The sequence below is a fragment of the Indicator indicator genome, chromosome 12, assembly GCF_027791375.1.
Source record: "Indicator indicator isolate 239-I01 chromosome 12, UM_Iind_1.1, whole genome shotgun sequence".
Taxonomy (NCBI): Eukaryota; Metazoa; Chordata; class Aves; order Piciformes; family Indicatoridae; genus Indicator; species Indicator indicator.
This window is the reverse complement of record NC_072021.1, coordinates 24,557,378-24,584,589: the sequence shown is the minus strand read 5'-3', so window position 1 is coordinate 24,584,589 and position 27,212 is coordinate 24,557,378. Positions and strand designations below refer to the sequence as shown.

The 27,212-nt window shown below is 53.8% G+C and overlaps 1 protein-coding gene across 2 annotated transcripts in view; it reads right to left on the bottom strand.

Annotated features, from left to right (window-relative positions):
- SCRIB (scribble planar cell polarity protein) overlaps window positions 1-27,212 on the bottom strand; it is a 90,406-nt gene that overhangs the window by 39,999 nt on the left and 23,195 nt on the right. For both annotated transcript variants that reach the window (XM_054385622.1, XM_054385621.1), the window contains exons 4-19: window positions 26,747-26,836; window positions 25,974-26,030; window positions 23,582-23,645; window positions 22,415-22,489; window positions 22,194-22,338; window positions 21,395-21,513; window positions 20,606-20,805; window positions 19,732-19,898; window positions 19,052-19,176; window positions 17,873-18,010; window positions 16,634-16,858; window positions 15,895-16,212; window positions 14,218-14,280; window positions 1,728-1,817; window positions 1,175-1,252; window positions 112-426 (exon numbers count right to left, since the gene is read on the bottom strand). In XM_054385622.1, coding sequence (XP_054241597.1) covers window positions 112-426; window positions 1,175-1,252; window positions 1,728-1,817; window positions 14,218-14,280; window positions 15,895-16,212; window positions 16,634-16,858; window positions 17,873-18,010; window positions 19,052-19,176; window positions 19,732-19,898; window positions 20,606-20,805; window positions 21,395-21,513; window positions 22,194-22,338; window positions 22,415-22,489; window positions 23,582-23,645; window positions 25,974-26,030; window positions 26,747-26,836 — 2,269 coding nt within the window. The remainder of the gene's footprint in view (window positions 1-111; window positions 427-1,174; window positions 1,253-1,727; window positions 1,818-14,217; window positions 14,281-15,894; window positions 16,213-16,633; window positions 16,859-17,872; window positions 18,011-19,051; window positions 19,177-19,731; window positions 19,899-20,605; window positions 20,806-21,394; window positions 21,514-22,193; window positions 22,339-22,414; window positions 22,490-23,581; window positions 23,646-25,973; window positions 26,031-26,746; window positions 26,837-27,212) is intronic.

Genomic DNA, 27,212 nt, shown 5'->3' with positions numbered 1-27,212 from the left:
CCATCCAACCCGGCCTTCAAGGATTCCAGGGAGGGGGCATCCGCAACTTCCCACACTAGAAAGCCCCCACAGTATTGCCAAGAGCTGGGAATCGAGGCCACGGCTACTGACCGTGTCCCCTGCCCGGTAGGGCGTGGAGCCCTTGCCACCGGCGATGCTGAAGCCCAGGCCCTTCTCGTTGCGCATGAGGCAGGTGGAGAACCTCTCGGTGGGAGGCGTCCCCTCGGGCCGCTCTGGGAAGCGCAGGCCACCCTTCCTCTCGCGGGGGCTGTAGTCGTCCTCGGGGCGCAGCGGGGTGACGGTGATGGCGTTCTCCGGCTCCACCATGCGCTCCCGCAGCACCGTCATGGACACCGAGCTGCCCGAGCCGCGCAGGGCCTCCACCGCCACGTGGTGCTCAGCGCAGTGCAGCGAGACGCCGTTCACCTGCCGACAGGCACGGGGACAGCCCTTACCTCCTGGGACTTCTTCCAGCAGAGCACACCTGGCTCCAGCCTCTGCAGCTGCCGCCCAAGGGCACCTCAGCTCCAACCCTGCAGCACTGGCTCCACACCTGGCTCCTGCAGGCTGCCCAAACCTCATCTGCTGCCCACAAGAGATCTTCCTGCACTTGCCCAGCTCAGGAGGCTCCCACCACCCAGCTGCCTGTCCCGAGACAAAGCTGCCCCCGCCAAGCACCTGTACAGGAAGCTCTAACCCCTCTGTCACTTGTGTCTTCTCCACCTTCACGATTATCCACTTTGGACACAACTTGAAGATGGACAAACACAGCATGTGGCTGGCTCCCTATTAAGAAGTCTTCTTAAGAGGTCACCTTCCACCCCACACAGCAACGCAGCTGTGCAGAGGCTGCTGATCACCCTGTGGGGACTGGGGCACCCTCTGCTGAGGGCATCTTCCCAGCTGGGTCACCCCACACCTCAGGCGAGGACAGGAGCCATTCCTGTCCTCAGGAAGTGGCAGCAGATTCACAGGAACGTTAACTCTGAGCCAGGGAGAGTTGTGGGACATTAACCCTGAGCCAGGGGGGTGGTGGGATGTTAACTCTGAGCTGGGGGGGTTGTTTTGCTCTTGCCCACCTCCTGATGCTTCGTTTGGCCTTCGGCAGACAACCCAAACCATGCTTCTCCCCCTACTTTCAGTGCAGGCCTCTTCATAGCAGTGAGGTTCTTACCTCCAGAAGCTTGTCCCCAACACGAACCCCTGCACGAGCTGCAGGGCCCTCTTCTGACACACGGGAGATGAAGATACCCTGGGAACAGAAGTGCTTGTTAGAAGAGGTGGAGCCCATTCCTCAGCTCTCCGGAGCGCAGAGAGGTCACCTTGCCCCATCTGAGAGGAAATCCCTCACCAATGCCACCCCCTGGGTGTGAGGGCAGAGCAGCCACAGCACCCCCCATGACATGAAGTCAGAAGAGGATCAAATTCACCACAGAGCAGCAGAGGGGAAAAGGGAATGACGCTGGAGGCCTTTTCCAGTGGGATGAGAACGTGATGTAGCTGAGGCCACCACATGTGGGGGACAAGTTCACACTCTGTGCCTTGTGGTCCTGTACCTTAGGAGACAGCTGGGGCAGGAGCAGCTGTTCTGAGCTCTGTCTGCTCCCATCTTGCTCTGAGAGCCCAGCCCAGCCACACAGCTGATCTCTACAGACATCCAAGCTGCAGCTACAGAGAAGCAGGCCCTCCAAGAGGGTGCTGCATAGCTGGACAGCCCAGGGGCTTACCTCATCGTCGCCCTTATAGGGGGTGGAGCCCTTGCCCCCCGCGATGCTGATGCCCAGCCCCCCTGTCTGCCGCAGGATTGTCAGGGTCAGCTGGAAGCAAACACAGGTCACAGGTCAGTGAGACCAGGAGAGTGCCAGAACATCTTGAGGAGCAAGGTGTGGCTACTTAAATAAGAGCATGGACTTCACCTGCCTGCAGCTGCTCACAGCTGGGTGCAGCTGTGGTGTCCACCCTGAGGCACCAGAGGCACAACAAACAAACCCCTCCCGCAGCTGAGCCAAGAGCCACAGCTCAAGACCAAGACTCAGTTTGCCTGTCATGAACACATCAGGATGAGATGTCCACCCCAGAGCAAACCTAGCAGTAGTGGGATGGGACTGGGTAAAGGAGCAGGAATAGTGCTCACACCACAGCCCAGCTCCACCATGTAACTCCCTCTGGGGTGTAAGTCCATGCTGGGAGACTGAGGGTCACCACAACAGTGTCTGTAAGAGGAATGGCACCTCCTCCAGAACACCCTGGACAGGCACTTGGGTTTGCTCTGATGGATATCACTGTGTGATCCCAGAAAAGCCATCTGCTCTGTCCAGCTGGCCCCTCTGCAAGGGCAGGCTCGGGACTGTAGCTGTGCAATCCAGAAGTCTCCTCTCCTTCCTGGCCCCAACTCTACACCAAACCATGCTCCTTCCACTAGCAACACTTCTGGTCAGGCTTGAACTGAAACTGCTCATATTCAGGACACCAGCACAAACCAGTCACTCACCCAGTCGTGAGAAAGAAAACAGGGAGCATGTGGCGGGACACAGGGAAAGGAATGGGATAGACAGGGCTCTCCAGGGATCTGTCAAGGCCAAGGAGCTGGTGAGGTAGATGACAGAAATGTACACAGACTCCCGGAGAGACCCAGATTTGGTGTTCTCCAGACGTCACTTCTCTGGAAGCAACATCCAGAGCAGAGAGCGGCTGCTGCAGAGGTGTCTGGCTTCAATGAGGTCTGCCTGGCCTGGGAAGGACCCCAGCATGGGCAGCACAGGGAGCAGGGACCCTCCCTTCAAACTCTTCTCTTTTACAAGGACACAAGCAACAGCTTGTGGACCTTCACGATCTGCTGAGTTTAAACCACACCCAAACCCAACCACGCCAGGAAACAGAACTAAAGTGATGGTCCTGACCATCTCCTCTGGTGCCCAGTCCACAGCATGGCAGAAAGCTGCTGAGATCTTCACAAGAGAATCCCTGATTCTAGGTAGACCATAAGAACATGGACTCTAGTGCAAGACCCAGAGGCTGAGTACAACTCAAGTACTGAAAGACAAGGATTGTTCAGATGACAGAAACGTGGCAGGCCTGGGGCAACACCATGTGCCATCTACAGTTCTCTGGGAGAGGAGCCGTGGGCTGGAGGAGGGAGAAGGCTGCTGGATGTACCTGCAAACACCACTGCTTGCTTCCAGTCCCACTGGACTGCAGTGGTGTTCTGAAGACTTCCAGCTACACTCAACACAAAGACTTCTAAAGACAATGGAAAACTAGGTCTGCAGACAAGGACCAGAGAGCATTACACCAACAGGATCCAAGAAGCAGTATTCACAGAATCACAGAATGTCAGGGGTTGGAAGGGACCTCAAAAGATCATGTCCCAACCCCTGCCAGAGCAGGTCACACAGGAATGCATCCAGGCAGGATTTTAACGTCTCCAGAGGAGGAGAACTCCACAACCTCTCTGGGCAGCCTGTTCCAGGGCTGTGTCACCCTCACCGTGAAAAAGTTTTTCCTTCTGTTCATGTGGAACCTCTTCTGCTCCAGCTTGCACCCACTGCCCCTTGCCCTATCAGAGGACACCACTGAGCAGAGCCTGGCTCTGGCCTCCTGACACTCTTCATATCTTTATAAACACAAATGAGGTCACCTCTCAGTCTCCTCTCCTCATAAGGGAGATGTTCTGCTCCCTTCAGCATCTTTGTGGCTCTGTGCTGTCCTCTCTCAAGCAGTTCTCTGAAGTCTGTCTTGAACTGAGGAGCCCCGAACTGGACACAATATTCTGTATGTGACCTCACCAGGGCAGAGTAGAGGGGTAGGAGAACACCTCTCGACCTACTAACCCTTCTAATACATGCCAGGACACCATTGGCCTTCTTGGCCACAAGGACATTCAGAAGAAATTCTTCACAATGACAGTGGTAAAATACTGGAAGAGGCTGCCCAGGGATGTGGTTGAGAACCCATCCCAGGAGACATTCAAGATCAGAGTTGATGTGGGCCTGGGCAGCCTGATGTAGTTGGAGGTGTCCCTGCTGACTGCAGGGGCTCTGGACAAGATGATCTTTGAAGGTCCCTTTGATCTCGATGCTGGATACAGCAGCAACGATGGCCTCTGTTTCACATTCAGTATTTCACATCACAGTCTGGACACTGATTTTTGGACAAACCCAGTAAGTTATCTCTTCCCAAAGCACATCTGTCCTAGGGCTGCTCCAGAGCTGCCCTGACTCCCACCCTGCTTGGCCTGACACCCTGAACTGACAGCCATCCTGTCCACAGGGCATTTTCCTCTTCTTTGTTTCTTCCCCTAGTTACCAGGAGTCCAGGAGCAGCTCAACTCAGAGGTGACAGTGATCTGTGACCTGATCCCAGCTGATTCTGGCTTCTCCCTTTGCAGAAAGGACAAACCTTTATGATGTTGTCAGCACACCCAGAGTTCCTTCCTAGCTCCTCCCAGGCAGCCAAGCATCCATGTCCTCCATAGACAAGTGCCACTGGGGAAGGAGAAAAGTGGGAAAATGGAAGATGCTGCCACCTCAGCCTAGAGCTGTCACTTCCCTGAACTGCCACTGGAGACCTGGGGAAACCCACCTGTGATTGATGGCACCACAGCACAAGCCAAGGAAGCAGCAGTAGGTCCCCTCCTCTCCTGTTTCCCTCATCCACTGAGTTTCTGACTGTTTGTCTCTGGGGAACGCCCTCAAGCAGGGCCTGCTTCCATCCCACCCCATTGTTCAGGCATTTTTAATACACTAAATTAACCCTGTGACAGAGCCACTTGATCCTGGGAGGTTTTCCAGCCTGTAGCATACATAGTTCTGGAGAAGCCAGAAGTGTGGCACACATGGACAGGGTGACTTCCCAGCTGAGCATCACCCAGCAGACCTGGAGAGCACTTGGTGCTGTGCCTTGCCCCTGCCAGCAAAGGGTTTCTGCAGCCTGCTCTTAGCAGGGGCACAGCAGACCCAGGGGCAGGGACCAGACATTCCCAGGGTTGAGCTGCCAAAGCATGGAGCTGATGCAGTTCAGAACCTGCTGAAAGACCATGCTGTTCCTCCAGACAGAGCCAGGGCAGTGTGGGTTTCAGGGATTTATTTCCAGAAGGCAGCAAGTGTCTGGAGGCACAGGCACCTTTCTATGACTTGCTGTACATGCAAGAGCACCCAAGTGTCCAGTCCCTGAATTTACACCACCTGGACAGCCAGCAAAGACACAGGAAATACAAACATGCCATAAATGCTTCAGGCTGTGTGTGGGCAGAGGCATGATGATGTAACCACATCTCATGGAGGCAAGGAGCCACACTTCACTCCAAGAGCAGCTGAAGAGTTCACTGCTTATCACCAATAAGGAAAAACCCTTTCAGAAAGCAAGAGGACTGGAAAGTCCTAACAACTGACTGAGATCTCCAAGATGCTCATCAGCCAATTTATGAAATTCTGGCATCTTGATACCCTGAAATAGCACTTAGATTGTGCTGTTAGACCAGGATATTACACAGGATGGTGCCTGGAACGATCAGCCCATCATGCCACCGCTGACTCCACAGGAGCAACTGAAGAACAGGCATGCCTCTCAGCAGGCACACACAGGACCAGCACTCATGCCAAGCAGCTGCATTTTAGAAGCATTATGTCTCTCAAAAAAAACCAAACACATCTCTGTTTTATTCTTCAACAAGACTGCACTCAGAATCATAGATTTGGTTGGAAGAGACTTTTGAGCTCATGGAGTCCAGCTGTTAACCCAGCACTGCCAGTACACCACCAAACCACGGTCTTCAACATCACATCTCCACAGCTCTGAAACTTCTCCAGGGATGGTGACTCTATCACTGCCCCAGGCAGTCTGGGCCAGGCCTGGACAACCCTCCAGGGGAACACAAACAGCTGACAAAGTCACAGCAGAGATTTAATGCAAAAGTTTTTGTAAAACACAGCATTTGTTTACTCAAAACATCCTTTCTGGCATGGATGATGCTGGTTTAGGTGGGTATTATACAAACCAAGACCTAGCAGAGGCTGAGTACTGGTCACCAATGAAGAACCAAGAACAGGGTCCTGCCAAGACTGCATTACACCTGATCTCATCCCAAACCAGAGTTTAAATGTTCATAGGTTCACACAAGGAGAGGCCAGGAGCCTTCAAACGGAGTGGGGAGGGACATATATCTTCCATCTTTCCATGCCATTAGTAACTCCATAGGAAATGGTAACTCCACGTTTACAACAGCAAAGGAATCAGGGATGGACCAAAGGAAATGTTACCAGAAGGCTTCAAATGATGCCTTTTGCTACAAATCTCAAGTAAATGCCGGACTTTTAAACCACTGAACACTGTGGAGTTAAATGTGCAAAAGGGACTGGAGAGATCAGACAAGTCCATAGAGAGCAGCTCTGCTCTGTCTATGACAGATGTACAGACCAGAAACCCTCAACTACAGACTGCAAGGACCTGGGGAAGTACCATAGAAAGGACCACCACATCTCACTGTGGTCAGTGCTTCTTAGTCCTGAAGGAAGGCCCTGACAGCCACCATTAGAGACATCTTTGCCCAGATGTCACCCTCAGCTCTGAGTGCTCCTGTTCCAGGAACACCTCGGCCCAAGGGGGCACTTCCACAGCACATCAATCCAAGAGACACACAGGAGCTGGGGAGCCAGAGCACTGACTCACCAGGCAAGATGAGAAGAGCTAAATCTGCCTGGCTGCAGCAAACAGCAACTCGTGAGGACGGGGGGAGAAGCTGAAAATATCCATGACCCAACAGGAGGTGGGAGATTCCTGCAGGAGCTGGTGAGAGCTAAATTAAACCAACCACAGAGAAGGGATCAAGGAGAAGAGGTTCTGCCCTGGCAGGGAGCGGGCTGCTGGGTGCACACAGAGGCTGTTGGGCTCCGGTGTGATTCCTTCCCCTGGCTCAGGTGGGATTGGAGCCACCAAGGGAATGGACACTGAGAAGCAGAGGTGGCAGGGTAGAGACCAGAGCACCTCACTGCCTCTTTACTGCTCACCTCCCATCCAGCTCAGTACCAACCAGAGGTCCCAAGATGAGCAACACAAAGCCCCAGGGGCTGACAACAGTGGTAAGAGCAGACAGAACAGGGACCTGCAAGGTGAACACACTGGTGGAGGCCTGCAGAGCCTCCCCCAGAGAGATTCCAGAGCAGTGAACATCTCCATGTGAGGATGAGGAAAGGAAGCACTCATAAAACTATGAAACATGGTGACTTCTGAACCATGACTGAACACCTGGGTTCATGGAGACACAAGTCATCTTGGGGTGAACATCTAGAGATGTGAGCATGCAGCCACCACACAGCCATGAATCACAGCTCAAGCTACAGCTGAGCATCCACGTGCACGTGGGGGGTTGACAGAGATTTGATTTCATCTTGGTATTACCAAAATGGGTTTACAGTGAGAACAATCATTCACTGGAACAACCTCCCCGGGAATGTGGTGGAGTGTCATCAGGGGAGGTTGGCCAAGCTGGTCCTTTCCCACAACAGGGTGGGCCTCTGGAGCTCACTTCCAACCTGGGCTGTTTTGTGAGACCCCACCTGCAGTACTGCATACAGTTCTGGTGCCCCCAGTGTAAGAGGGACATGGAACTGCTGCAGCAGGTCCAGAGGAGGGCCACAAAGATGATCAGGGGGCTGGAGAACCTCCCTATGGGGATAGGCTTAGAGAGTTGCAGCTGTTCAGCCTGGAGAAGAGAAGCCCCTGGGAAGACCTTGGAGCAGCCTTCCAGTACCTGAAGGGGGGCTACAAGAAAGCCAGGAAGGGACTTTTTACAAGGGTTTGTAGTGAGAGAATGAGAGGGAATGGATTAAAGCTTGACGAGGGCAGATTTAGACTGGAGATTAGGAAGAAATTCTTTCCATTGAGGGTGATGAGACACTGGAACAGGTTGCCTAGGGAGGAGTGTGGATGCCCCCTCCCTGGAGGTGTTCAAGGCCAGGCTGGATGAGGCCTTGAGCAACCTGGGCTAGTGCAAGGTGTCCCTGCCCATGGCAGGGAGGCTGGAACTAGACGATCTTTAAGGTCCCTTCCAACCCAAACCACTCCATGAACCTGTGTCTCCAGGACTAGCTCTGTCATTGAGGAATTCAAGAAACAGGGAATTCAGAAGGCAGTTCCCAGGTGTACCACAGGAATGGAAATGCCAACAGCGGGAGGAGCCTAATAGGAACAGGGTAGGCTAAAGCATGGAATGGCACATGACAAAGTCCCTCTGGAAAGGAAGACATTCAACTTCTTGGATAAAGAGAAACAAAACGAGCTTTGGACAAAGCTACAAAGACTCAAACCATTCCTAGAGCTGGAAATGGGACAAAATCCTGGACATGGAAGTCCTGTGGGTTCAGCTGGAATAAGTGGCACAATCACACTGCATTTCTTTCTCCCTTCAGCAGTAAAGAATTTATGTTCCTATCGATTCTGGGTGATAAAATCACTGCTGCAGGCACTCATTTTGCATCCTTCTGACTACAAAATTTCACCCAGAGGCTCCTCTCAGCCCAGTCTTTTCTTACTGCTCTAAAGGTCCATTTCAACAGTGTGCATCTGCAGACTACAAGGTCAGACACATCCTGAGCTGCATCAAAAGCAGCATGGCCACAGATGGAGAGAGGTGATTCCACCACTTTGCTTTGCTCTGGTGAGACCTCACCTGGAATACTGAGTCCAGCTCTGGTACCCTCAACACAGGAAGGACATGGACCTGATGGAGTGGGTCCAGATAGCCATGAAAACAATCAGGGGGCTGGAGCACCTCTGCTATGAAGACAGGCTGAGGGAGCTGGGCTTGTTCAGCCTGGAGAAGGCTCCAGGGAGACCTAACAGCAGCCTGCCAGTACCTGAAGGGGACTACAAGGAGGCTGCAGAGGGACTGCTTCTAAAGGCCTGTAGGAATAGGATGAGGGACAATGGTTTGACATTAGAGGAGATTTAGATTGGATGTTAAGGACAAGTTCTTTATCATGAGGGTGGTGGAACACTGCAACAGGTTGCCCAGGGAGGGAGTTGACGTCCCACCCTTGGAGATGTTCAAGGTCAGGCTCAAGGGGGCCCTGGGCAACCTGATCTAGTTGAGGATGTCCCTGCTGACTGCAGTAGGGTTGGACTAGACCTTCCAATCCAAACCATTCTATGATTTAATGCACAATTACAAGACTGACAGGACTGGAAAATCTTCATCTCTCTAAAACCTGTTTCAGCTGTGTGCTGCTAAAGGCAGACAGCACAAGGGGACAGCATTTGTCCAAGGTGACAATGAAACATTCTTGCAGTAAACCTGGCATTACCCATTTGAAAACACAGAAGCAGAGACATCTTTATGTACACCCACAGTCTGGAGGACAAAACTCAATGAGGACCTTGATGATGCAAAAACAAATGTTAGGTGGCCAGGAAAATTCCATCTGTGAAGAGAAACTACCATGAGTGAAGTGGAAGAGTTTAGTGACCTAAAACCTGAACAAACTGTCATGTTAACCACTCAAATCCAAATTCAGGTGGCACAAAGGAGTGAAGAGGCAACAAGAAAGGCAGGGACAAATCTATCTCACAAGAGAGCACCAGAAGAATTTTCTTTTTTTAATGTGGCAAAACAAAGGCTGGAAGGAGTTGTGATTGATGTCCATAACCACGTAGCAAGGACAAGCAAAGGGTCAACAGAAGGACAGAGAATTTCCAAGACAAAGCACAAAGAAAACATCAAATCAAACACAACTTCTGCTTGAACGTCAGGGTTTTTAATCATTCAAGAAGTGGAATCCTGGAGAAGCTTTTGGTTTCTCCAAGTAGGATGAAGCTGAATGTGTGCATACACATTGAGTAAAAGAGGAAACCTTTGACTTAGGGAGTGTCCGGGTGCCAGTGGTAGTAGGAGACTTTATTCCAGGATTCATTCCAAATAATCTGTCACCTCCACTGTGAATGGAGCTGGTGGCTCCTGAACTGAGCAGAGCACTGACTAAAGCCTGCTCCAGGAATGCCAACCTTTCCCAGTATTGCCTTGTCTCACTTCCCAGATCCAAGCTGGAGCTTGGATCTGACTAAAAATCAGGATGGCAGGGGAGTGTTTTGTACAGACATGGCAGCTCCTGTCTGCTAAGCCCTCTCCCCTTGCTGCTATCTGCTCTATCTGCACACCGGGTGGCCAGGCCCCACTCTGACAGCAGAAGGCTCTCAAAGCTGGAGAAGGGTCCAGGAAACAAATCCTGTGAAAAGTGGCTCAGGAATCTGGGGTTGTTAATCCTGAAGAGAGGGGAGACCTTTTGGCTCTCTGCAGCTCCCAGAAAGGAGGTTGGAGCCAGTGGAGTTGGTCTCTTCTCTCAAGGAAGAAGTGACAGGACAAGAGGAAACAGCCTCAAGTTTCCCCAGGGGAGGTTTAGGTTGACCATGAGGAACAAGTTCTGCCCCAAAAGGGTTGTCAAGCCCTGAAAGAAGGCTGCCCAGGCCAGTGGTGGAGTCCCCATCACTGAAGGGGTTTAAAAGATATGTACATGTGGTGCTGAGGGACAGGGTTGGGTGGTGTACGTGGTAGTGTTAGTGGTTGGACTCTCTGATCTGAAAGGTCTTTTCCAGCCTAAATGATTCTGCGATTAGAGCAGGAGAAGGAAACTCTGCAGACAGTTCTGCATTTGTGTCAGGAGTCACTCCACAGTTTGCTCCCTGTTCCTCCAGACAGCTCCAGTTCAGACCAAATCAGGAGCTGCCACAGTGATGAATGAAGATGAACCAGCAGCAACCACACCAGCCCCCTCCTCACTCTGTAGGTGAATGGAACTTAAACTATGCCTTGCAGATCTGAACCTGAAGTTGTACAAGGGGAGAGACTCCAAGCCCTGTCTGCCAGCTGCTGAGGGGTCACAGCACAAGAACATCAGGGCCCTCCAACCCAGTGGGAAGAGGTCATAAAGACATTCCTGTGGCAATGAATAGAAAGCAGACAAGTTCTAACAGCAAGCATGGCACCGTCTGCCTTGCTCACAGGAGCTTCCATCGTGTAAGGAGAGAAGTCCCAGCATTGTGGGTCTGCTAACATGGGAAGGACTCTCCCCTCTCAGAAGGTATCTTCTAGCCAAGGCAGCTGAGCAAACACAGGTGACATTATACAGGAGAGGTTCACTCATCTCTTCAGGGTCTAGAATGTTCAGGTCACCTTGTGGGACAGGTGAATTTGCTAGGTAAGAATTCTAAGCCTGAGAAGGTCCTGCCAGGCTTGTGGTCTCACCCAGAGAGCACCACAGCACAGAGGGCCACATGTGAAGGCAGTGCTGTGGCAGCCTCACAGAGATGAGCAGGACTGCTTGTGACACAGGACATCCCCATGGCACCCAGTCAGCAGGAGAGGCCTTCCAAAGCTGAACCCCTTAACAGGGGGGCTTCAGGACCCAGCTGTCTGTGGCCAGCATTAAGGGTGGTGCCATGCATGAAGCCATCAAACACCAACAGTTCTGCTTCTGAGCAACTTCCACAGGAGAAGGCTCCTTGGTAGAGAAGATGTGACTGGCTCTGACTCCAGAGGACAGGACAGGCATCTGAGCAAAGGCAGCTGGCAGGATCTTTTCCACTTCATGCAAGGAAGTCAAAGAGCCTTGAACATCCAAGCTCAGCCTCACTTCTTAGGGAGAAGACTCAGCAGCACACCCAGTGCAGCTGGGAGAAAGCACCATGCAGAAGCAAAAGCCTTTGATGCTCCTCAGCCAGCACAAGCCTTGCCAGTGCAGAGCCCCACCTTGAGAAGATGGCTAAGCCTGGGCAACCACGGGAGGACTCCAGCCATTACTGCAGACAGGTCACTCAGAGTGTGGGACCCTCCTTCCACTGTGGCCCTCACCCTGCTTGGCAACTCTTTCTGGACTATTTCTTCCAAAATTACCTGAAAAAAGACTTCAGGTGTAACATTGTGCCTTCAAAGAGCAGCTCAACATGTTTCTTCTCTCCTCCTAAAGCCTGCCTACCACCCTGACACAGCCACTTCTGCAGGGAAGGGGGAGACAGAACAGGGAACAGCCAGCAGTGGAAGCCAGGTCTCCAGGAGCAGACATCATGCACTCCAACAGATGATGTCTTACACTACAGCAGACTCCCACTGGCACCAGCAGCTGAAGGAGCTCTGGCAGTATCAGCACCAGGCTCCCCACCCCCTGAGATGCTGGCAGAAGCTAGGCAGATGTCTCCAAGGTTTTTCTTTGGCTCAGTACTACAGTTTAGGCTTGAGGAACACACAATCAGCAGCTCCTTCTCTCCAGGAGCTGCATGAAGTTATACAAGGAATGTGACAGCATGAGGAACTTCAACTGTGCTGCTCAAGGGGCTCCAGGCTCTCCACATCACGATGTTCTCACTCAGTTCCATCAGCCCATTGCTTCAGCTGTCACAGCCTCTTCTCAAGGACCTGAAATTACCCCTGAAGAGCAGGCAGATGTTCTTCCTGGGATGGGTCACTTCCCAAGCTAATTCTCTACTCAGGTGCTAGGAAGCCTCTAAGCCCCTGGATAGTTCTCCTGCTGTCCTCCACCTGTGCACTGAGGCAGGTGCTTCCCACAGCCCACGTGCTAGGAAAGGTGGCAGGGACACAGCTCCAGCACCAGTGTGTCCCAGCTGCCCAGTGCCCCAGTTCAGCTCTCACTGATGGCACTCTCAACCCCAGCCCCACTGTTTGGTTCCACTGATGTTTCTGGAGACAATTCTCCACAGGAGCTGCAGCCCTGCTAGGTGCCCAGCATGAATCCACCAACACAGCAGAGTATCAACTGACTGGAGAACCCAGCAACCATCCACTGAGCTGAGCACTCCCCCAAAGCTGGAGGACAGTTCACTGCTTCCCAAAGCTGGTGTGCTCTGGGGTGACCTCAGCTACCACCACCCATCTGGTGAATCTCCTGTATGCTTGTCCTCAGGAGCTGCACTACCACACTGCTCCTCACACTGAGGGACAGATCTGCACTGCAGGGACAGCAGAGCAAACTGGAGCCTCTAACCAGCCACTCATTCCAGTCACCAGAGAAGCTCCAGGCACTTCCACCAGAGGCAGGTGGTGCTCAGACAGGAGCCATGGAAGAGGCAGGCTGACACAAGGCTGAGGTTTCCTAGGCCACTGCACCTCAGGGTGCAAGAAGGAGAGAAGGAGCTAGAAAGAAGGATCAAAAGCAGCCATTTCCCTAGTGAGGGATCAGGAAGCCCTGGCTACAGCTTTACCTTGGAGTGACAGAAGAGCAAAGGCAAAAGAGAAAAGCAAGAAATACTTGTCAGTGATCTAGAGCTAGGATGGACAAACCTAGCAGTGGACCACATCTGACCCAGCTCACATTCTCCTGGAGTGGAAAGGATTTGCCACCTCCCTTCCACAGTCTTATTCCAAAGCCAAGAAGGAAACCCTGATGAGGGAGCAGCAAAGAGCCCAGCTCACAGAGACAAGCAGGCCAGCACTCAGACCATACATGGGACTGGCACCATCCTGTGTCCTACAGGAGAAAGCCTCCTTCAGGAGCCATCAGCACTGACAACAGCTCCTGCCTCAGTGCAGCACCACCCTGCTCCCAAGCATTCCTGGGGAACACAGCCTCAGGAAGTGGATCATAGTCAGAGGATGAGCCAACGCAGTGAGATACAGGACCTTAAACCTGGGTACTGAACACCACGTGTCCAGGAGCTTTACAGATCCTCTGGTGGCACCTGCCACCTTCTGACACCCCCTCCAGTGCCACCTGCCCCATTCTGCCATCCCAAAGTGCTGGACGTGAAGACGTGAGAGATTAGGTCCAGTCCATCCTTCTCAGGCCATGGCACCATGTCCTGAGCTGGATCCTCCTCCCTCTCCCAAAGTGTCACACACAGTACCCAGCAGGTTCCTGAGGCCTCTGCTCCTTCAGGGTTGCCTCCCACTCCCAGAAGCAGGCATTTATTTTCCTTCACCCTCTCTTTTCTCAATGCACAGCAAACAGAACCTGACCTTTCCACCTTGGCCCCTTTGGGCTCTCACATTCCTTTCCTCTCACTCCTGGTCTGCAGCAGCCATTCTCACCTCAGGGATGGAAGAGCAGGGAAAGGAGGTGAAAGCAGAGGAGGAAACAATCACTGGGTGTCTGTGATCAGTCAGGTTCAGAAGCCACTTGACCCAGAGAGATCAGTTTCCCTTACAATGAGGGGAGAGCCTGGGAAGCAAATCAAGCAGAGGGCATGATTTTGGCAGAGAACAGGAGTGGTACAGACCTCTTCCTCCTCAATGCGAGCAGGTTCAATCAGCAGATTATTGGCTTGATCAAACGACACCCCCTGTTAGGACAGGAACCAGCAAAGAGGCATGCGGATTAGTGGAGCATAAACCAAACCCACCACCACGACCACCACCACCCAACACACACCACTGACAGGGCACAGCACCAGAGCAGACCCCCTCACACCACTCCTGGCCACCACCTTCCCCGGGGCCGGCGACAGGGCAGCTGCCGGGGCACAGCCTGCAGGGTGCCGGCGCCCGGCCAGCCGCAGCCCATCCTCGGGAACACCTTGGCTCCGCGCTGGCACCGCGGGGCTGTGGTCACCAGGCTCACAAGCTGGACGCTATTAGCTGAGGTCACCCCTCTGCACCGAGTCCCTCAGTGAAGAAGGAAGGATTGAAAACACAGGAGGAGAGCCCAAAGGGTCGCTGGTGCCACCCAGCTGCTGCACAGGAGTGAAGCGGTCCCAGATCCAACCACGCTGGTCCCTCCTGTGAAGAAAGAGCCTCTGGTGGAACAGGACAGCCTCCCAAGGACCTAGGGACCCTCTTTCCAAAGGCAGGGGCCCTTGGAATTTTCCCTGAAAACAAAATGTCGCTGCAAGACCTCCTGGTTTAAGGACTGGGGCTCCTGCATGGCGTGCCCTGCACCCTCCTTCAACATGCGTGCAGCACCTTAATGGAAGCTCCTCTGGACAGGGCCACTGCTCCCCACATTCCGCTTCTGAGGACAGCTCAGGAGGCAACCAGCCCAGAAGGAAGAAACTGCCATTTTCCAGGCAGGAGGCTCAGACAGCAGCAAAGGTGTCTGGCAGCCACCAAGCCTGTGGTCTCAAGACCTGTGCAGACTTCACAGGGTTTGCCAACGTGTCCTCAGCTTTGAGCTCCTGACTAAAGCTTCAGGGGAGAGGGCACTGCCCAAAGCCATCACACAACTCCACTATCAACTGGTGTCTCATACAGTGTCTCCCTCACCAGTGCTTTCCTACTCTACTGTGAGAATCTTCCTCAAGCAAGAATTTCTACATGTTGCAGACCAAACTGTGGTGGTTTAGCTAAGTAGAGCCCAGGACCTCCTATCTCACTAGGCTCCAGCACAAGCAGAAAGGTCCATGATGGCCTCATGGGGATGGCAAAGCTGCAAAGTATGGGTTCCCTAAATGGGAGTACATCTGGGGCATGGGGGTAGGAGCAAGGGGAAGGGCTCCCTCCTGTCTGCTCTCACTGCCCACTCCTCTCCAGAAGCATAAAGGTCAATGTGAGCAGCCTGAAGGTAAGCCTGAGGTGAGATCCATCCAAAGCTCATCCTGTGCAAAGGAGGTACAACAACCAGCAAGCACAGAGGTGACTGGAAAGAATGGAAGAACCTGTGGGTGGTGGGACAAAGCAGCTGCTCCTGCAGCACCAGACACATCACACACAGCGGGAAGGGTGCAGGAACCTAGGTACGGCACAAGGAGTCGAGACACAGGCAGCATGGCACAGCTCTTGGACAGCCACATGAGCCCCAGAACCAACAGCAGCTCTCCCACTCTCAGCACATCTCTCCTGAAGTGCTGGAGCCTCCTGCCAACGTTTCCATGGGTACCTTTGAGCTGGTAGGTAGCTCAAAGCAGCAGAAGGGAAGTCTGGCACCCCTCTGACTGTGCCCCCTCCCCACAAGACCTTACCTTCACTGATGGCTGAGCAGATAGAGCTCCATTCTTTCTGTCATCCTCATCCCATGCTTCCTCCTGATCCTCAGCCTCTGTGTTGTTATTGCAGCCTCCCAACTCCTCTTCCTCTTTGGGGACACCATCACTGTTCAACCCCTGCAGAAGTGCCACCACTGCCTCTGGCTTGGGCAGCTTGGTTATCTTGAAGTGTTTCTTGTAGTGGGGCGTGTCCTTGCGGATCAGCCTCTGCTTCTCCACCGGGAACGGCCGCTCTTCATCCTCATCCTCATCCTCGCTCCGTATCAGCGTGTCCTCAGCAAAGTGCACAGTGGGCTGCAGGGGCAAGGCCCCAGAGAGCTGTGAACCTCAGGCAGCAGCAGTGCAGACCCCTGCTGTCCCCCCACCCACACAGGCAGAGCCAGCACCGCTGCTTTTGTCTGAGACAAAAGACCAAACGCCACCACCTTTGCCTTTCCCCACCTCACATCCTTCACCTTGACATCTTCTGGCAGCTCCAGGGACTGAGGGCACTCCAACACGTGAACTCCATCTTCCCACAGCCCCCATCTGGTCTCCACACTGCCCTCCCTGGCCTCCCACAGGCTGCCCCTCCACCTCTACTTGCACTTGGCCTCCACAGCCTGTGCTCTGCCAGCAGCGACGCCCAAATCCCACTCTGCTCACCCATCTTCTTGGAAAACCTCAAGTCCTTTCACTTTTTATGCCAACCTCGCTGCTGTTCCTAGGCTCCTACCTCATTGTATTCCACTTCCACATCCTCCTCCTCTTGGTCAGCAGCTTCCTTACGCTCCTCTTCGGCTCTGGGCTTCGCCTCCTTGTCCAGCTCGGGCACCTCAGGCAGCTGCCCGTTGGGCCAGCCCCTGTCTGCCTGCTCCTCGCCCCTGTGGTCAGCGGAGGCTGTGCTGTTGGACAGGTGGGAGTCCTCGCTGCGCTGCGACGTGGCGCTCAGCCTCTTCTCCTGAGGAGAGGATTTCAGATCAAGATGGACACCAAAGCAGCAGGCAGAGCAATGCAGCGTGCCTGCTGCAAGCTGGGCTGTGATCCACTACCAACAGAAGCAGCTTTCCCTGCCAAGCCTGCTGCATCTCACCATGGGCCACCTGTGGCAGTTTCAGGCTGTGCCCAGGAGAATTTTCCACAGATTGAGTAGAAAAGTGTCAGAGTGCAAATAAATTATCATTGGATGTAAAAGGGAAAATAATCCAATTGGTCTGATAACTAACATAAAGTTAGTTGTATAAACTAACTCTTCTTTCTCAGCTCTTCGCTCTAGCAGATACTAGCTGGGTGCTTTGGCTTGGCTGGTGCTGACTTTGGCTGCATTCTTCTTGTGGCCAAGTACTAACAAGCTACTCTCTGCCTCTCTCCTCTTTCTTTCTCCCTTGTCCCAGGAGGAAGAGGGGGAAGCTGTTGGTAGCCCCTGGTTTTGTCTGGGGGGGGTGGGGGTGGGGGGTTTCTTGTGTTGTTTACAAATTGTAGATACATGTAAATATTGTATATTTTGTACATATTCATTGCATTTCATACTTCTAGATTATAGTTTTGCTTGCAAATACAGCTTCATTTGCTTTCCAACTGAGCTAGTCTGGCAATTTTATTTTGGGGGCAATTTCAACCCACCACACCATCCCTGTCCCACCACCTCTGTTTTGGTGCTATCACACCTGGGCAGCAAGATGCCTCCTCTGAGCACTCTGTTCCCATCATTCTGTACTAGGAACACCAGAGCCTTCCCCTCTCTCTGTCTTATGACAAAGTGAGACCAGTGCACACAATTCCCCTCCTGCTGTCTCCTGCTTACATCTCTTTGCTCTGCCTCAGTGGCCCCAGCTGACACCGCAAGGCAGATTCCAACCCCTGGAATCCAGGCGATCCAAGTCAGCCCCTTCCAGTCCTTCCCAAAAGTCAGTTCTTTCTGCCATCCTTCTCCCAGTACCCCCCACCAGCCCCTGCTCATGCTCTCTGTGGTTACCCCGTTCCTCAGGTCCGAGGTAGGAGAGGCCAGGTCGGGGTCAGCCTTGGCGGCATGCGCCTCGCTGCGCCGAACTTCAATCACCTTCTTCATCACCTTCAGCTCACTGGGGTGAGGAGTTGCCCTGCGCTGCAAGCCCTGCAGAGAGCAGCAGATGCAGCAGTCAGAGCTCTCAGGATGGTACCTTTTGTATCAGAGTGCAGGGCCCCAGCTGGGCATGACCCAAATGTCAGGCTGAAGGACGTGATCTGGGTCTTTCCACTGCAGCTGGGGAGAGGAAAGGGAGGCAGAGACCCCTGCTCGGAGCTCTCTCAGCCATTATCCTGCTCTCCGCATCTGACAGAGGGACTGGGAGGAACTCTAGGGATGGGAAATATCCAGTTGTGCTTCAGGCTTAGGAAATGTGGAGCTGTCAGCACAGAAATCTCTGAGGGCCACACAGGTGAGTATCTTCTCCATCCCTCCAGTGCTGCTGAACATGCCTGACAAGCTCCTGTGCCACCTGAACTTGTGAAGCGCCATCCCAGCTAAGAGATAATCAAAACTCTTCTGAAGTTACTAACAATGTTAAAACCACTCCAGACAGCCAGCACCTCCAGCAGCAGGGACACCCACACTGCAGGGACAGGGTTTAGAAGATTCAGGTCTCTCTCCACAAGAGAATAAAAAGCAAACAAACCCTGCAGGTGACTGACTCCAAGAGTACTCGCTGCAAACAAACTTAAACCCTGCTCTTTGATCTGCCAAAGCAAAAATGATCTTCCACAGGGTTTGAGGCCATCCACGGTGCTCAGCTGCCCCAGTAACAGGACACTCCACAGCAGGGGCTGGTGATTGGCTCCATGCAGGGGGTAGTGGGGAATGCCTGGCTCCAGCTTAGCTGGGCAGATCTTCCCCAGCCAAAGCCCAGTCCTAAAGGTGATCCCAACTGTTGGGATCTTTGGACTCCCCAGATGACAGCTCAGCAGTCACAGCTCAACTCCCATGGGAAGGCTTCCAGACTTGCTTGTCTCCTGAGGGCACCAAACGCCCTTCAGCCTGCAGAAGTGCAGCACAGGTCTGCAGCAGTGTGACAGGGTAGAGCATGGACACCACAACAGCTCCCCACCTGCACAACCTTAAGGTTTTTCCTGTGTTTCCAAAGGAAGCCAACAAGCCTCCTGGGACTCTTCTTCTTACCCTTCTCTCAGCTCCAGACTCCTCTTCATCATCTCCTTTGGGTTCATCCAGGAACTGAATGACACTGACTCTGTTTAAGTTTGTGTCTGTCCAACTCTCATCCACACTGTTCTGCAGAAGGTTCTCTGGGGAGAAAGGTGACACAGTGGGAGCTGCTTTCAGCACAATCAGGGCTGTAAGGCTTGGATGAGAGACAACTCTCCACCCACCAGGGCACTTCTGGCATCAAACGACAGAGGCCCTGAGGACAAAGGATGCAGCCTGCACATCTTGTCACCACTGGGACATCTCCCACTAGATCTATAGCAGCCTCTACAGGAGGACCTGAATAGTTTAAATCTAGCACTCTTTACCCAAGAACTAAGGATGAGATGAAGGCACTGATTGAAAATATTGACACAGGAGCATCATCAGGACAGGAAGCAAACCTTACAATGAACTACTCAGCCAAGAGAGCAAAGCAGAACGCTGAGGACTGGGCTGCAGCTCCTCTACCACCCAGCAGAGAAGCAATTTCAGTTTTAATATCTGCCTTGGCAAGCTGCCCCCAGCCACTCCAGAGCTGGGGTCTGAGTGACCACTACAAGTCCAGCCAAGGGCAGGGGAAGGACCAAGGCTCCATCCTGCAGCGCTCTGCAGAAGACATGGTGCTGCCCAGCACTCCCAGTGCAGGCTCTTACCTAGGCTGGGAGAGGGCTGCTGAGGGAGCAGGTAACAAGTCAGAACTTTTTCTCCTGTCTTCTCATCATCCTCAGTCTGGAATTTCAGCATGGGCTGGGACTGGTTTTCTGCCAACCACAGGGCCTTCAGGTTCAGGTTTGTCAAAGCAAAGGGCAGGTTCTGCAGCCTGCAAAAGTAAAGATCTGATGTGAAACTCACCTGGCAACAAAGTGACTTCAGCTCAGCCCCAGGCTGCCTAACCTCACTGCAGAGGGAGAGAGCCAAGCCACTGCAGTACCCCCCTCTCACCCATGCTGCATCCATATGGTCTGACACAGCCTGGACTTCAGTAACCCACCCTCACCCCCATCAGCTTTCAACAACAACTCCCATCAGCCATGTGAAAAAGGACGACTTTGAAGAGGAGTCTAAAGACAGAAAAATGAGTCCTTCATAGACCAGTACTCAAGAGACTGTTCCAGAGAGCAGCTCCAGTCAACTGCTACCAAAATCCTCCAGATAAAATCTGTAGCCTCCCAGAAGAGAGCACAGATCCTTCAGATTCATGGAGCTGTGCACACCATGAGCATGGCTTAACCACCAGCCACCTGAGACCGATGGCACAAGGCTACAAAATCTAAAGGAAGGCAAGAGATTGGACCAGGCTTTCTCTTGGCCTTTACTTCCCACGTGGCAAAATGCCCCCACACGCCTGTGTCAGCTCTGCCCTGCGTGCAGCAACGTGGAGGAATGGCTCTGTCAGCAACGCCTGAGAGAGAGAGCCCTGAGCAGGCAGAGCCAGGCCACTGGCAGCCAGCAGCTCCCAAAGCACAGCAGGGCCCAGCTCACTGCTCACTCCTCACAGCAGCCCCTCCCCACCCTTGTGCTGCTGACCTGTTCCCAGCCACGTCCAGGACGTGGAGCTCGGTGGTGTTGGCCAGCTCCGGGGGCAGCAGGGCCAGGCGGTTGTCGCGCAGGGACAGCACGTTGAGGTTGGCACAGCCGCCGATCTCCGCCGGCAGCGACGTCAGACGGTTCCGGTCCACGTTGAGGTTGGTCAGCTTGCCCAGCTTGCCCAGGGACTTTGGCAGGGCCTGGGGAGGAGGAGATGCAGGGGTTGCAAAGGAGAAGAGTGGCAGAATAAAGGTAAAAAGGCAAAAAGCTCTGTCCAGGAGAGCTGCTTTCAGGCCTAACAGACATTCTCCTGAAGCTCTCACCACAGCTCTGGGACAGATCCTCCACAGGCTCACAGGCTGTGAGATGCCAGCTCCTCACCTCAGCCCAGCACTCAGAACACAATGGCCAAGATTCTTCTCCTGCTCATCTGCCTATTCCCAGCACTTGTGTTTTGACAATCAAATCATGAGCAGTCTGCAGCAGCCATTTCAGAGCAGCCTCCATGGCCTCCTGCCAAATGCAGCTTCTGATGGAGCCCTGTTTCCCCCAGGCTGCATGGGCTTCAGGACTTGATCTCCCAGGGCCAGCACCCCGGCTCCTCCAGGGCCACCACTCTGGCAAATTCCACCAGGGTCTTCTCCAGAGCCTGTGAGCTCAGTGGAACTGCGATCAGAGCAGCTGGAGCACGCTCATGGATCTGGCTCAGAGACCAGAAGGTGGGAAAAGGTCCCTGACATGTGGCTAAGGAACAGCAGAGGAGAGGCAGGCGGCTGCTGGGACACCTACCGTCAGCATGTTCTCCGTCAGGATGAGCTCTGACAGGTTCTCACAGTCCCCAATTGACTCTGTCACCTCTGTCAGCCGGTTCTGGTCCACCTTGAGGATGGAGAGCTGCTTCAGCTGACCTGGCCAGGACAAGAAGCGAGGTATGAACTGTGCCACCAAGATTATGATGCCGCTTTATGTTCACATGGCCAAGAAGAGAAGGCTGAGAGGAGATCTTATCAACCTCTACAAGTATCTGAAGGGTGGGTGTCAAGATGAAGATTCCAGGCTCTTTTTGGTGGTGCCCAGTGATGGGACAAGGAACAACAGATGAAAGCTGGAACACAGGAGGTTCCACCTCAACGTGAGGAGTCAATTCTTTATGGTGAGGGTGATAGAGCCCTGGAACAGGTGGCGCCCACAGAGGTTGTAGAGTCTCCTTCCCTGGAGACTTTCAAGACCCATCTGGATATGTTCCTGTGCAGCCTGCCTAGGTGATCCTGCTTTGGCAGGGGGTTGGACTCCATGGTCTCCGGAGGTGCCTTCCAACCTCTAACATTCTGTGATTCTGTAATGCAGGCACTGCCTTTGTTCCCTCCAGGCTTGTCCACAGGTTTCACCCATGCACAATGCAGATCAAGAACCTGAACTTGTCCTGTACAGCTCTGCTCACCAGGATCACCTACTGCTTCTGCACTCAGCTGCTGTGACCGTGTCCACAAAGCCCCAATCCCCTGTCACAATCCCCTTTACCTGAAGCTCCCCTGCCAGGAGCACTGCCCTGAAGTCCTGCCTTGCTCCCCCTTCCCACAGCACTCACCAATCCCATCTGGGATGCACTCCAGCAGGTTCTGGGACAGCAGCAGGTCCGTCAGTGCCACCAGCCCACTGATCTCATTGGGCAGCTGCTCCAGCTTGTTCTCCGACACATCCAGGCACACCAGGCGGCGGAGGTTGCCCAGCTCCTAGGGTCAGAGAGGAGACACTGCAGCAGCTGAGGAGGGGGCGAAGGAGAAGCCAGGGCCCTGCAGGGGCACTCACCAGGGGCAGGGCCGAGAGCTGGTTCCGGTCCAGCCAGAGCTCGCGCAGGTTGGGCAGCGCTCCCAGGGTGTCCGGCTGCAAGAGAGCAGGACAGTGACAGCACCTGCTCTAGCAGGCCACAGGTCACACCAGGCCTCTCCAAACACAGCCCCTGCTGCAGCTCCCACGCCTCCTGGAGCCAGCCACCAAACGGTTCAGGGAGCTCCTCTCTGGTGTGCCACAATCCAGCAGCACACATCTGGAGATCTCTGCACAAAGTCCAGTAGGGACCATGGGGGACAGCAGCAGGGACTGTCTGGGAGCAGGCAGGACAAGAACGAAACTGGGGTTTGGAAATCCCTGCCTTCCTGAGGGAATGAGATGTTCCCCTCCTCCTCAGACACAAGCACAGACATTTGGGGAACAGTGGCCAACCCAACCTGTTCATCACATCACTCCAGAGACCCCACACACTCCGAGGAGGCTCTGGAGCTCACGCTCCTGGTGGGTATCAGACAGCTGTTCCCCCAGGGATGCTGCACCCTCCTGCACAGCAAGATGCACAGGCTCCTCTGCCTCCCAGGTTAGAGGGGTTCTGCTGAAGAGCACGACAGGACATGAAGAGCAGTGACAGCTTCACCCACAGCTGCAGAATCAGAGTCTCACGGGATGCCCCTGAGTGCCCAGCCAAGCAGGATCTCGAGGCTGGCATTGGGCACACCTCCAAGGGGACACACCCCACACTGGGTGACTGCACTGCCAGGAGAACATGGAAAGCTCCCACACTGCAGCAGAGAAACTATATGGGAAAGGCAGAAAGCTGTCCCAGGGGTGAGGAACAGCAGCTCAGGGCAGAGCAGCACAGAAGAGAAAGGAAGCTCCAGAGTCCCTAAAAGGAAGGTTCTGAAGCAGCCAGACAGCAATGGACATCCCAGAGCAAAAGTGCTTGGACAGAGCAGTGCAAGGTGTGCCTGAGGATAGCAGGAAGCAAGACACAAGGGCTAACACATGGAGAGAACATCAAGCTGGGAACAATGACTAGGCCATGGTGGCAGATCAGAACCTGCCCAAACACCCTGTGGGGCCATTTCCTTGCATTTCAGGTGAAAACCCCACTTGTTTCCACAGAGGTCCAGGGTTCTACCCCTCCAGCCACCCACAGGCCCTCCCCCACCACCCCTCACCTACCAGTACTTCCAGGTCATTGCCACCAAGATCCAACTGCTCTAACTTGACAAGGAAGGAGAGCGAGCTGCAAGAGACAGGGAGCAGAGAGGGGAAGAGAGGGAAAAACAAGAGAGAAGAACAAGAGGTTAGCACCTGGGACATCCACCTCACAAATCAAACCATTTCTAGTAACTCCTCAAGCTGCTGGGGCCACCCTGAGATTCACCACAACCCCTCTGAGCCAAGCAGTTTGGGGCAGCAGTACCTTCCCCACACCAGGGGATCTGATTCAGTAGCACCAGCAGTCCCAGTTCCCACTCCCATCAATTTGCCTTCTCCCCCTCCCACCATAAAAGACCCTGAACAAAACCAGGGCAGATGACAAGCCACAGCTGAACCCCCCAGGGATCAGCACCTGGGCACAGACTGACAACAGGAGTGGGGCAGCAGGGGACAACACATATCTGGGGGAGGAGGGGGAGCACAGCTGCAGGGAGAGGCAGGAAGGACAAACTCAGCAGCCTCAGGTTCCCCACTCAGGAGAAAGGCAAAGACAACACTGGCATGATGTCTTGGAGGACGTCAAGACATACAGACAAGAAGCTCACAAGACACTGCAAAAAGCCTTCAGGGGAGCCAAAGCCTGTCCACAATGGTGGTCCAAGGATGTGCCCTGAGGTTCCAGATGCATCACGACCTGGTGGTACCAACAGCTGCAGCCCCAGACCACCAGCACACAGCCATTCTTACACAGCCCAGGTGCTCACATGTCCTCAGCTCTGTCCTACCCCACCAACTCCAACTGCCTCTGCCCCAGACAGGGGCAGCTGCCTCTTGCTGTGATGCCATCTCACAGCCCTGCCCGTTTCCCCAGCAGGGAGGGTGCTCAGCTCCTCCTCTTCACAAGGAATTGTCCCAGCACAGAAGTCAGTCCACTTCCATGGAACTGGAGCCATACATCTCAGTGCCATCCTGACCAAGGAAGTTGTGAGACAGCATTACAAGACCTGTCTCAGGCTAGAACAACACCCGGGGGGCAAAGGAGAAGCAGGTTCTCAGAGGGTGTTCATGCTGCCAGCTTCTGTGCAGGGAAGATCTGGTGACTTTGGCATCAGAGGCAAGGTGACAGTGCCAGTCTGGACTGTGCTTCTACACCATGCCATCACCAGACATGAAGCCTGGGAGATGACCACTGCAGACTCTTTCAGCTCCTTTGTGGAAGCATCTTGTCCTCTAGGCCAAAAGTGACACACAAGTTCTACAAGCAGACACAAATGACAACAGACAAAGCCTGGCAGGTACCTGCAGGTCCCAGAGGAAAATAACCAACAGGAAGAACATGTGCCTGAGTCAAAGCAACACCTCACAGTGAGGAGATGTGGCCACCACAGAAGAAAGACTAAAGCCCTGGCTGCTCAGAGGCTCAAACCTTGCCTGAACACAACCACCAGATGCCTCCTCTGCCTTCTCTCTTGAATAAAGCAGAGGAGTGAGAGGAAAATACAGGCAGCCAAACCGAAAACCTGCCATGAAAAGCAAGAGGGCACTGAGGTGACCACAGCTGCATGTTTCACATGAGCTGAGCATGTTTCACATTCAACTGAGGAGTTCTTGTGGCCCCAGAACACTGCCACTGGAGGATCAGTCAGGTAGAACCCCCTCCAACATCCATCCAAGGATGACTGGATGGATAAGCAGCAGGCTGAAATCTGGCTGACAGAGCTCATGTGGATTACAAACCTCAATAAGCAGCTCTCATGGGCTCCAAGCCAGGACTAAGGCACAGACTACTTGGTTCTCCCTCCTCTATCTACCCCACACAGCAGCAGCTGCACCAACCAGGCCCTCCAGCAGGAACTCCTCTCTGCCCCTGAGCTCTGGCACACTTCAGACCTTACCTCTTCTCCCTGGCTGGCTGATTGTGTCTGCTGCAGCAAAGCCCATTACCCCACCCATCCCTCAGCCAGAGCTATCAGAAGGGATACCCCAGAAACCAGAGATCTCAGAAGCAAAGCAGATCTTCAGCCATATTCTGCTGCTCTTCAAAGGATCACCTGCACTGTGCAGAGCTCTCCCTATACCCACATCAGGACAGCTCTCCATCTTTTTCCAGATGAATCCTTCATTTGCTACACCACTCCAGGAAAAATGGTTCTCACCATTTCCAGCAGCTTTCCTGGGGAACCCTGTTGGTTCCAAACCAGTCCTGACACAGAGGCTAAGGACCCTGACCATCCTTCTCTGCCATTCAGCCCTGTGCCTCTCTCCCTCCTCACCCCAATTTACAGAAGTCCAGTGAGATGCAGCTAATTTGTGTAAGGCCTTGAGCCTGTGCTACAGAAACAGCAAGTCCCTGAGGGATCAGTAAGAACAATCAGCAGGAGACTCCTGAAGCCACCAGACAGACACTCACGTGGGGAGAGTCTTTAGCAGGTTCTCACGTAGCTCCAAAGTCACCAGGTTTGCCAAACTGCAAGAGAAAAGGGATGGAGAAAGCCAGGTTCACTGACCAGGGCTTCAGGGAGAGCAGGAGAGCTCATGTCCTTCCCTTGGGACCACCCTGGTCACCTGCAGGAGTGCGTGAGCACACGGATGGAGATGAGGGAGGACACAGCACAGGAGGGGCTGCAATGGCTTCTGATGGAGGTGACTGCTGATGGCACAGTGATGGGGACACAACGCCGTGCCCAGGACAAGGACTGTGGCATCACACACAGGACTGTCTGCCCCAGAAGACCAATGCCCTCAGAAAGCCCAATCCCAGGGGAGAGGCCCTGCACCCCACGGGCAAGGTCCCAGGGGCTCTGCCTTGGCCACCTGCTAACAGCCAAGCCAACAACCACCTCCACGTGATGGGACAGACCACACCTGGCTGGGAAGGGGCAAACAGGGACTCAAAAGTAAGGAAAGGATTCGAGGACCCTGGGTGCACTCCTTGCCTGTGCCACAGATCAGAGGAGCAGCAGCAGCTGGGACCAGGAAAGGATCCTTTTTTAGAAAGGTCCTTTAAGAAGAGTCATTATTCTTCTTACAGAGCTGGAGGTGCTCCATGGCATGCTGAGTGCAGTGGCAAGCTGTAAGTGGGATGGCACACCCTGCCCCTCCACATCCTGCTGGGCTTCCCTCCACAGCAGTGTGGTGTCCCCCAGCCCTCCTCCCCAGCCCGAGGAACTGTGGCGTACTCACTTCCCAATGTCATTGGGGAGGCTCTGCAGGGACACATCATTCAAGGCCAAGTGGCCCAAGCTCCGAAGCTGTGTGAAGCCCTCTGGAAGCCTACAGGCATGGCAGAACAAACCAACATCAATGCTGTGCACAAAGCAAGCACTCAGCTCCTCGCTCTGACCCTCCAAAGCCACTCTTGTCACGATCAGTGCCCAGGTGAGAAAAGGAGAAGAGCAGGAACCAACCAAGCCCTCAGCTCCTGGCCCAGGAGATGCCCATTTCCAAGATGCCAACGCTCCCTTGCACCACTGCAAGTCCAGGCTGTCCTCTGCAGCACCCAGGAATGAATCCCAGACTAGATGATGCCCACAGGATCCTTCAAACTTGGAAGCAGGGAGGACTACAGAGTCATCCAAATGCTCATCTCTGGGTGTTTCTGCAGATGACACTGCAGCATTCCCCAGGACCAAGGGGTAGCATCAGAACA